This window comes from Zeugodacus cucurbitae, chromosome 5 (genome assembly GCF_028554725.1).
Source record: "Zeugodacus cucurbitae isolate PBARC_wt_2022May chromosome 5, idZeuCucr1.2, whole genome shotgun sequence".
In the NCBI taxonomy this organism is placed as follows: Eukaryota; Metazoa; Arthropoda; class Insecta; order Diptera; family Tephritidae; genus Zeugodacus; species Zeugodacus cucurbitae.
Window position 1 is genome coordinate 67,582,777 of NC_071670.1, and position 11,782 is coordinate 67,594,558.

An 11,782-nucleotide genomic window follows, 5' to 3' on the forward strand; every position below is an offset into this window, starting at 1 on the left:
CTAGCACCCCCAAGAAGCTGTGTTCAGTAGTTTTATGCATTTATATATATATTTTTTTTTGTATAAATTATTCATTAATATTGTACAACGCATAACTACATACATACATATATGTTCGTTTGTAAGCAAAAAATCTAGCTTTAAGTAATCATCAGCATAAGTTTAAAACAACTGTGGTTTAGTTTTATACACCATGTAATTATAATTGTAAAAAATATTATAATATCCAAACAGTTTTAGTAGCATAATTTTAAGCGCACATTGAATGCGAATAATGTGTGCAAAATATACAAGAAAAAACATATGTAGTAAATAAATAAAATGACTTTACTTAAAAAAAAGAAACAATTTTTTCCTAACATAAATGTGGCAGAAGGCAGCGATAATGCAAGAGCAATCAAAAATACAAATGCATAGACACCAAATAATCACGTATACGCAGTGCAGACCAGTGGTCTACTTTAGATAATTAAAAAAATAAATTAAATAATTAAAAAATAGTTAATTGTGGTTAAAAAGAGAATAGATTCAGCGTGCCAATATTTGCATTGCATTACAAATACAACAAGTAAGGAAAGGCTAAGTTCGGGTGCAACAACAAGAACATTTATATAACAACATTTTATATTCTCGCAATTTATTGAAGAAATTTTATTAAGATAACATACAAATTAACCCATAAATTCGGCATAAAGTTTAATAGAATAACGAAAATCGCCATATATAGTATATGAGGGCTGAGGTAATTCCTGAACTCATTTCATTTTCATCAGCAAGGTACACTTTATCCAAGACTATACGCTCACTTAATTTTGTTAAGATATCTCACATAGTTACAACACATACGTATATGCCCACCGTATTTTTGAAAAACCTATAATTAGGTATATGGGAGCTAGGAGAAGATACTTTTGAAAATCCTACAATGAGGTATGTGGAAATGTTATGACCCGATTTTAATAATTTTTGGAACAGAAACACACTATTAGAAGAAAACAATTTCATCTGAATTAATTTGAGATATCTGAGAGATTTACCCATATTTTCGGTTAAAATTTATACTTAGGCGCTGAGTTCAACATGTTCGATATCTGGGGCCTTGAAAAGTTATGGTACGTTTTCGACAATTTTTTCACAAGTGAAGCCAGAGATGATATGCACTAATTGTGTAAAGTTTTATTCCGTAATCTTCATTGGTTCCTTATGTTTACATTATAAAGTGAAGGAATAAGATGGAATTAAAAATTGAGTTATAAGGAAAGTAGTCGTGGTTGTGAACCGATTTCGATTTCCATTTTTTGTCCGTATTATCAGGGTGTCAAGAAAACATTATATACCAAATTTCATTCGAATCGGTGGAGTAGTTCCTGAGATATGGTTTTTGACCCATAAGTGGGCGATGCCACGCCCATTTTCCATTTTGTAAAAAATCTGAGCACCGCTCCCTTCTGCTATTTCTTCTACAAAATTTAGTGTTTCTGACGTTTTTCGTTAGTTAGTTAACCCACTTTTAGTAATTTTCAACCTAACCTTTGTATGGGAGGTGGGCGTAGTTATTATCCAATTTCTTTCATTTCATTGGACTGTATTAAGAAGTAGCTAAAAAAAACGACTGCAGAAAGTTTGGTTTATATAGCTATATTGGTTTGCGAGATATGTACAAAAAACCTATTTGAGGGCGGGGCCGCGCCCACTTCCCCAAAAAAATTACATCCAAATATGCCCCTTCATAGTACGATCCTTAATACCAAATTTTATTTCCATAGCTTTGTTTATGGCTTAGTTATGGCACTTTACGTCTTTTCGGTTTTCGCCATTTTGTGGGCGTGGCAATGGTCCGATTTCGCCCATTTTCGTCAAGATATCTTAATTTTTACTCAAGTCAGCTTGCACAGACGGACAGACAGACAGACATCCGGATTTCAAATCTACTCGTCACCCTGATCACTTTGGTATATATGACTCTATATCTAACTCGTTTAGTTTTGGGTGTTACAAACAACCGTTATGTGAACAAAACTATAATACTCTCTAGCAACTTTGTTGCTAGCAACTTTGTTGCGAGAGTATAAAAACAATAGACATAAGCTCACACACTTAGACAACATGCTAGCAAACTTACTCAAAAAAAAATTTACAACGAAGTTTAAATTAATAAATTTTTATTGTTTTTGTTATGCATACATAGACACAAACATATGCATTTGTACGTATCGAGCAATTTAATTATTAGTTACATTAATTTTATATTTTTATTATTTTTATAGTAATAAAATAATAAACAATTTCCATGTATATGTATTTATATATATTTATATATACTTGTATGTAATTGTGAAGAAATTACAACAAACACACACATACACATATACATATTGAAAAGAAATTATATAAAAAGCGATTTTTTTAAACTAAATTCATATTGTGTTTGATTTGATGTCCTTCTTCACTGCCACCGCTTTGTACATGTCCACATCGTCGTCCTTAACAAGGTCCTTCATGTTGCGCATAGGTGTTGCGACGATTTCATATTTTGCCGGCACTAAAGTGATGCCATTTTCACCACGTGAGCTCATGCCTTCACACTCGGGCGATAAACGTATGTAGAAGTTGCGTATTATGTAGCCACAATAGAGGAAGAGCATCATGCGTGCTAGCTCCTCGCCGGGGCACATGCGTTTGCCTGAAGAAATACAAGGGACTTGTTTTACTTTGATTTGTATTAAATTAAAATTTACTTTGATTTGTATATATATTAAGCTAGTATTAATGTTTTGATTTTGTTGAGAAAATATAACAATTTATCACGAAGTTTTCGAAGACCAAACTGCTAGAAGAGTGAAAAAATGGGGCATAAATATGGAGCTCTCTGTGCAACATGTTGCGAGAGTGTAACGAGTGGACCAATAGAGTATAAATTTAGATGTTAAGATGTGTAACACGTGACACTTTCTAATGTGACGTCACATTAGCTATGCTCTGAGCAAAGAGTGAGAGAGATATGTTTGAGATAGTTTTCAGAAACTGCTCGGCGAAGTTTACAATTGATGAAATATTGGTCTTCTAATCCGAAAGGTCTCACTTTGCGTTTTTTCTAGGAAGTGAGCCAAGCTGAACCAAAATAACTGGAATTTTCGTTTATAAAAAAATGAAAATAATAAATGGAAAATTGGAAATTTAAAAATTCCCGTTATTTTTGAACACAACAAAAAACCCCTAGAATTTAATAACGTACATGTCAGCTGAATGACACTTTATAAAATGCCGACTTGTTCTCGTTTTTGTAGTAGATTTAAGTAAATTTGGATATACTTAAAGGTATATATTTTTATAACATCCCAACATTGCACGTTTCTACTATGGCTAAAACTAGAGATTGATCTATAAGCGTCTCTAATTTTAGAATATGATATCCAGCATTCAGCATTGGGATATGATTGGAAGTACTGAAATGAATACAAAGTGAGTTGTCTATACTATACCAATATTCAAACTATTCAATTCTACAATATGCTTTCCTTACAGTACTTGAATTGATCGTTTTCTCAGCAACCCATATTATCTATTCATTCGATAATGAAGATGAGAGATAACATAGTGTAAGAATGGTTTTAATAAATTATAGGGGTTTAAACAACATGTTAGGTTTCCAGATGCTCAGAGCCTGAAGTTGACAAATTATTGGACAAAAAGTGAAACTCGAAAGATATGGCTTTAAAAATAAGAACAATCCCTCATTGTTCTCTTTAAAAGAGCTTATTCTCGTACTCGGATATCACTCTCACTTGGAAAATAATCAATTATTTGTATGGCTACATATCTAAATCGTATATTACCCGTCTGGAATGGTATGAAATCAGCAGGCTGACGATATTGCTCATCATCATCCAAAAATCGACCGGGCCAATACAGTTCCGGTTCGATCCATTTGAGGCGACTCATATGCGCAGACCACTGCAGTGGGATGATCATACAATTCTTGGGTATCAAATGACCCTGAATGGTGAAATCATCCACAGCACCATGCGGTATGCCCAGCGGCACAACCGAGCGTATGCGCTGTATTTCCGAGATGCAAGCGCGCAAGAAGTGACACTGCTCCAGATGTTCCAAGTCGAATTCGGTATCTGGTATTTTGAGAAGTTCCTATATAATGGGGTTGTGTGAGTAGAGGAGTATAGAATGAATATAGAACAGTAGATGAGTAAAAAAAAATTACAAGTCCAGATTACCGTTCTGAGTTGCTCCTGCACCTCCTGATACTTGCACATGTAGAGCAGAAACCAACGCATTGTCGCCAGCGAGGTGTCCAGTCCGGCGCCGAACATATCAGCAAGCAGATGCAGCAACTGCTCCTGCGTGTAGTAGATGTCGGTGGAGAGACGCTCTTCGGCTTTGTCTGAATACTCACGTCGATTGCGTTCGTCAATGAAATGATCCAAAATATTGAAATTCTCCGCGCCCAACGCTTTGCGTTGTTCCCACAACTGCTCACGCTTCGCAATGAGAGTGTTGTAGATCTCATGTGTGCGCGCCTTGCCGTCGAGTAGAAAACGTATGGAACGCATGTTCCAAGGTAAGAATCTTAAAGCAAATTTATTTTCAAATTATTACAATATATCGTTTGCATGTATGGGTGTGTATGGGCTACCTTAGCCATGGCAAGAAATTCACTGCACCAGAGACGCCTATCAGCTTGAGACCCTTCTCCTGCAGCTGCAGCAAATACTTCCAAGTGACGTCATCGCGTGCGTATTTCACGCCAAACACCAAATCGTTGATGATGTTGCCCAATGTGTGTTGCAGCGCGTGATGTGGATCGAAAGATGAATGCTTCTTGGAATCGTCTCTGAAAGACTGCGAAAAAAAGCGAAAAAAACGAAAAAAAGAATAAAAAACGAATTTCGCAAACATTCACTTTCAATAGCAGGCAGGCAGTGTGTTGCTTGTCTGCTTTTACTTTGTTGTTGTTGTTGCAGACTGTCTGGCTTTGTGACGGCGGCTGCTGACGTCGCTCGCTCACTTTCATGCCAATGAATTTGCGAATTAATTTGAAGCACTAAACTAGCCAGCAGTCAGCAGTCAGCAGCCAGACAACGCGCAGCTGAGTCATGACAATTTGTTGTTGTCTTTTTTGTTCTTGCACTTGTGCCTACATACATATGTGAGTCTGTGTGTGTGTGTGTTTTGTGTTAGTTACCTTCATGCATTCTATAACACCGCTCTTTATACGCTGCTCCATTGATTTACGCGCGTTGCCTTGTTTTTTTGTCATGCCCAAGTCTTTCAGCCAGTCAATGACGTGCTTGCGTTGATTGCGCCACAGCGCGCCCTCCGAGCAGATGAGACCTGCGCAGCCGCCAAATGATGAAAAAAATGCACACACAAAAAATGAAATAAAATAAAATAAAAAGTCCTTTAGCAGCACAGCACATCAAAGTAAGGATGAGGATATTAATGAAATCGAAAGTTACCGTTGCAATGAACACATAAATTTGCTTCGCAGTTGGCGAGACTGGGCAAAAAACGAGCTCAGAGCCGCGCAAGTTCGTTGCTTAAGTCTTTTGATATTTTTCTCCCTTTTTTATACAAGCCACCACTTACCAAATCCACCCATAATGCCGTGCGTCACATAGAGCGGTGCACGCGCAGTGAATTCTTCGCATTTCAAAAATTCCCGCACCGACGCCGCATCGGCCAACACCACCACATTCACATTGCCCAGCCGCAACGAATAGACTGGTCCATAGCGTTTCGCTAATTCCGTTAATGTTTTGTACGGTTCACGTTTATCGAGAAATGGCAAATAGCCAAGTATGGGCAGGCCCCAGGGTCCGCGTGGATACTTGCGTGATTGCCATAAGCGCAGCAGTTCGCTGATGATGATGACTAATAGCGCGAGGAGGCCAAACAACGCGGCGTACTGTTGCGGCAAGTAGAAAAATAACAACAAAAATGTGAAATAGTTGTAGAGTGAAAAGTGTGCAATTAGTTAGTGGCAGGATGCAAATACATATTTATGCTTATGAAGACACTTGCTGTGTATAAATTCCTTTGTAGCTACGTAACTTCACACGAATACGTGACATCACTTCCTTCTAGGAAGTCTGACTACATTTCGCTGACGTGTGTTCTTAAGGTATGCGGTTTGTATGGAAGGCATCATCTTGGGTTCATATTAGAAAACTTAGGCAAATATTTTAAAATTAATATAAAACAAATATTGTGGCTGGCAAATAAGAACCATCCCCTTGTAACCACTTAAATTCGGTTTTTGTTGTTGTCGAAAGTTTAGTTGAAGTATATATTCAAGAATTGATAGACAAAATCAAGTCGACTAAAAATATTTTTTTTTATGCTTGATAATGACATCCTGGCCAGTTTTTAAATAAATATTCAAATTACCTTATTCAAAAGACTAACGTCCTGGTTACTGTTTTGTATCACTAACTTTTTTACCCTTGTTTACTTCAAAATATCCTTAGATCCGGTCCTTACAAATAACTAGGTAAAATATTAATATATCGATCAAACATTGCCTACATTCAGGCGAAGCATTCAATTAAATACAGTGGAACTTCCATAACTCGAATGTCTATTACTCGAAGTTCTCTATAACTCGAAGTGTTGAAGTGGCAAAAGGAGTCAGATTTCATACAAAGTTCCTTCCATAAATCGAACTTTTTGGTCAAGGCATATTACAAAATTTAAAATTTTTCTATCGAGGCAGAATTTTAAAAGAGTTCCTCTATATCCTACGGAGGCGAATAAAAAATATAATATTGCAGTTATAGATTGCATAAATCATTTAACAAAGGCATAAGATATAGACGTCAAAAAACAGTGCATACATCTTGTTTTAGAGATTTTTAAAAATTTATATGTTTCAATGAAAATTCTATAACTCGAAGTCTGGATTATGGTGATTCGAGTTAGAGAAGTTCCACTGTATTATTATATTTTATTCAAAGTCGCACACCTTGTAATAAAGAGAATATTAAGAAATAGTTGTGACATCATAGTCGGGTATCAAGTTTGAGGATCGAAAAACAGTATTGTGCCAATTGCTACATACTATCAAAAAAAAAAAAATTGTTAGTATTTCTGCGAACATGCTGATAGACATTTTTAAATATTAGTCTTATTGTTGGTAAACACGTTTGTTATATTCTTAAGTTTATTTTTTATGAAGGGGATTTGTTTAGTTTTGAATGTTGTATAACTGTTATAAATTTTTTTTAATAATTCGTGGTATATTGGTGAAATATTTCACAATTTTTTGATGGTATGTTCCAATATACAGTTGAACTTCCATAACTCGAGCTTATATAATTCGAAGTTCTCCATGACTCGAACTCTTGAATTGACAATAGAAGTCTAATTTCATACAGATTACCTTCCATTACTCGAAGTCTCTCTAACTAGAAGTTTTTTTATGAACTTTGGTGATTCGAGTTAGAGAAGTTCAACTCTATATATATAAAATAATAATTCAATTTTATCTTAAAACGGCTTAAATACGAGTATCAAACTCTGAACTTTTTGAAAATCTCAGTAAAATATTCGATAACATTTTGGTTTTAAACTTTTTGTATACTTCATATACTATATGCGAGTGCGCACAATTAAATATTATTATGTGCATGCATATCAAATCACTATCGCTGATTTTGAACACTTTTACTGGAAATTGAAATTTTGAATTCATTTATGCAGCAAAATTGACCACAGAAAACAACACGAATTCGTTTTAAAAGCGAGAAAAACTTGAAAAAGATTCAAAAATACATATGTATGTAGGTACCAATGTTTCTGAATTAATTTATATGCAAATGCTTGAGATAGAATTAATTATGTTTTTTGTTTGTGGTAGAGGCGAGTTTGGTCAAATTTTGATTCAATAGCAAGCGCTGGGGTCAAGGATTTTCATAGAAATATATCTATTATATATTTATATATATTTATATGTATCGTAATTTATTAATTTATTTTGTATAATATTTGGTATGCATTCTCTTTCAGAGTTAAAAGTTAATAATTTATAAAAAAAAGAAAAATATTTACTAGAGTTCAGTAAGCTTGGATTACAGAAAAAATGAATTATTAATTATATTTCTTCAAATATATGTAAATAAAACCTTTCTGTGTAATCATATGATTATATATTAATTTTAATGGAAAAGTTACCGAGTAGTAAAACTATATACGAGGGCTGCTATATATATTTCTGGCCTAGGCAACACTAAGTGTTGCCAGATGCAATCTGACATTTCCATTGGCAAGTTTGACATTTTTTAGCATAACATCACTCAGAACGTTTTGTCATTTAATCGTGAATTGTTTTATTTACTTCTTCTTCTTAACTGGCGTAGACAACGCTTACGCGGTTATAGCCGAGTCCAAAACAGCGCGCCACGCATCTCTCCTTCTGGCAGTTTGGCGCCAATTGGTTATTCCAAGCGAAGCCAGGTCCCTCTCCACCTGGTCCTTCCATCGGAGTGGAGGTCTCCCTCTTCCTCTGCTTCCACCAGCGGATACTGCATCGAATACTTTCAGAGCTGGAGCACCTTCATCCATTCGAACAACATGTCCTAGCCAGCGTAGCCGCTGTTTTTTTATTGTTTTTTTATTCGCTGGACTATGTCTATGTCGTCGAATAACACATACAGCTCATCGTTCCATCGTCTGCGGTATTCGCCGTTGCCAATTCTTAAGGGATCATAAATCTTCCGCAAAACCTTTCTCTCGAAAACTTCTAGTGCCCTCTCATCGGATGTTGACATCGTCCACGCTTCTGCACCGTAAAGTAGGACGGGAATGATGAGAGACTTGTAGAGTTTGGTTTTTGTTCGTCGAGAGAGGACTTTACTTTTCTATTGCCTACTTAGTCCATAGTAGCACCTGTTGGCAAGAGTGATTCTGCGTTGGATTTCCAGGCTGACATTGTTATTGCTGTTAATGCTGGTTCCCAGGTAGACGAAATTATCTACAACTTCAAAGTTATGACTGTCAACAGTGACGTGGGAGCCAAGACGCGAATGCGCTGACTGTTTGTTTGACGACAGGAGATATTTCGTCTTGTCTTCGTCCACCACCAGACCCATACGCTTCGCTTCCTTATCCAGTCTGGAAAAAGCTGAACTAACGGCGCGGGTGTTGTTTCCAATGATATCGATATCATCGGCGTACGCCAGTAGCTGTACACTCTTATAGAAGATTGTACCTTCTCTGTTTAGCTCTGCAGCTCGTATTATTTTCTCCAGCATCAGGTTAAAGAAATCACACGAGAGTGAGTCACCTTGTCTGAAACCTCGTCTGGTATCGAACGGCTCGGAGAGGTCCTTCCCGATCCTGACGGAGCTTTTGGTGTTGCTCAACGTCAGCTTACACAGCCGTATTAGTTTTACGGGGATACCAAATTCAGACATCGCGGCATAAAGGCAGCTCCTTTTCGTGCTGTCGAAAGCAGCTTTAAAGTCAACAAAGAGATGGTGTGTGTCGATCCTATTTTCACGGGTCTTCTCCAAAATTTGGCGCATGGTGAATATCTGGTCCGTTGTTGATTTTCCAGGTCTAAAGCCACACTGATAAGGTCCAATCAGTATGTTGACGGTGGGCTTTAGTCTTTCACACAATACGCTCGACAGAACCTTATACGCGATGTTGAGGAGGCTTATCCCACGGTAATTGGCGCAAATTGTGGGGTCTCCCTTTTTGTGTATTGGGCAGAGTACACTGAGATTCCAATCGTCAGGCATGCTTTCTTCCGACCATATTCTGCAAAGAAGCTGATGCAAGCACCTTATCAGCTCTTCGCCGCCGTATTTGAATAGCTCGGCCGGTAATCCATCTGCACCCGCCGCCTTATTGTTCTTCAAGCGGGTAATTGCTATTCGAATTTCTTCACGGTCGGGCAATGGAACATCTGCTCCATCGTCGTCGATTGGGGAATCGGGTTCGCCATCTCCTGGTGTTGTACTTTCACTGCCATTCAGCAGGCTGGAGAAGTGTTCCCTCCACAAACTCAGTATACTCTGGTCATCAATAACTAGATCACCTCTGGGGGTCCTACAGGAGTGCGCTCCGGTCTTGAAACCTTCAGTTTTATTTACAGGGAATTAAAAAATTCATCTCGGCCAAAAAATGGAATTAACTCGTGAACATTTTCGTGCGATCATTTTTCACAACTTTCGACGTGGATTATCGCGACAAGAGTGCATCGATGAACTAAAATCTTTGTATGGCTATGAAGCACCATCCTATAGCACTGTGAAAAACTGGTATAACGAATTCAATCGTGGCCGACGCTCACTCAAAGACGAATGCCGTGAAGGTCGTCCAAAAACAGCCGTTGTGCCAGAAAGCATCGATGCCGTACGTGAACTGATAATGCAAGACCGTCATTTAACATACCTTCAGATGGAGGCATGCCTATGCATTTCTCCCACCAGCATACATTCGATATTGCATGAACACCTGGCCGTAAAAAAGGTTTGTTCTCGTTGGATCCCGCACAATTTGATAATCGCTCAAAAATGCCTCAAAAAAAGTTCTTCGAAAATTGGTTTGAGCGCATGCAAAAGTGTATAAATCTTGATGGAAAATATTTTGAAAAACAATAAAACCATTTTCGTTGATAAATATTCCTATTTTCATTATTAGGCTAGAAATATATATAGCAGCCCTATTCTCTCTTCTCCTTGGCTTCTACTGACTTTATACAGATCTATAATTTTTTTAAATGTGGTAATAAATTTAAGTAGAAATTATTTACTAATCCTAACTAATTTCTAAGGCTAGATATAAATTGTCTAGACCTCTCTTTATCCCCTTACATCGATAAAAGGAAGTTCGCGCCATTGTTTGAGCTGTTCCGAGGTGTGTTGAAAAATAACGGGAATTTTTTTTTCCAAAAAATATTTATTCATACATCTATATTAATGTTGTCGTCTTTAACATAATAAAAAATAAAAAAATGACAATTGGACTGTCCAAAACCACACAATTTTACAAATCCCGTAACTTTTTGAACACATATTGTTTTTAAATTCAATCGAAAATTAGGATTTATAATAAATTCTAAGTGTTTGAAAATATTTCACAAATAGTCACAATTTTCGAGAATAACTCATATCCGAAGAACATACGTCCTTATTGAATTTTTATCAATATTGATGGATAAAAAAAATATAAAATTAAAATATTTAAACCAAAAATACTCACATATGTCAACATTTTATCTGGCTCCAAAATCGGCCAATTCCGTTTAAATAAATTACTTTTCACTATTATCAAAGATTTATTCTCCTGCTCCACTTCTATAAAAAAATCCGCTTCAATAAAATGTATAAAACTCCACGAAATTCCTTATTTTGATACGTTCAATGCTAAAGTTAAATTGTCACTGAAATCAAAACCGATTTCATGCCACAACCCAAGCTCACATCCTCTGGGGGAATGTAAATTTGCTGAAGAACTCCAAGCGAAGACAAAAAAAAAAATGAAAATTTTAAACAAATTTAAAACATTTATGCAAGCGTTAAAAATAATCAAATTATTTGAAAGAATTACCTATCAAAATGTGGTGATTCTACATACGAGTATAGCTGGGTACATTATATGAGGTGTACATTATAATTTACATACGCATACGGGCAAATTGTAGGCAATACCAGAATATATTTGAAACAAATCAAAACGTTTGTGCACAAATCAGTCGCATCAGCATTTCTTGAAAATAAATGCCCAGATCGGTTTACACTGAGTGCGCCTTCCTCTGCTA

General features: G+C 36.5%; 1 protein-coding gene across 1 annotated transcript; it reads right to left on the bottom strand.

Moving 5' to 3' along the window:
* Positions 1-2,214: 2,214 nt before the first annotated feature.
* Positions 2,215-11,429, bottom strand: LOC105211802 (cytochrome P450 306a1). The gene is made up of 7 exons (XM_011183433.3): positions 11,224-11,429; positions 5,605-5,923; positions 5,201-5,349; positions 4,652-4,857; positions 4,233-4,584; positions 3,837-4,146; positions 2,215-2,683 (listed from the first exon to the last, which is right to left on the bottom strand). The coding sequence occupies exons 1-7, from the start codon at positions 11,233-11,235 to the stop codon at positions 2,418-2,420; spliced, it is 1,614 nt and encodes a 537-aa protein (XP_011181735.2). The 5' UTR covers positions 11,236-11,429; the 3' UTR covers positions 2,215-2,417.
* Between the last annotated feature and the right edge of the window lie 353 nt (positions 11,430-11,782).

Excerpts from the sequence above, each read along its gene's own strand:
- LOC105211802 (XM_011183433.3), bottom strand. Across the intron at positions 5,350-5,604 it reads CGGCATTATGGGTGGATTTG|GTCTCATCTGCTCGGAGGGC; the intron begins GTAAGTGGTGGC and ends GCGGCTGCGCAG. Across the intron at positions 4,585-4,651 it reads AATTTCTTGCCATGGCTAAG|ATTCTTACCTTGGAACATGC; the intron begins GTAGCCCATACA and ends ATTTGCTTTAAG.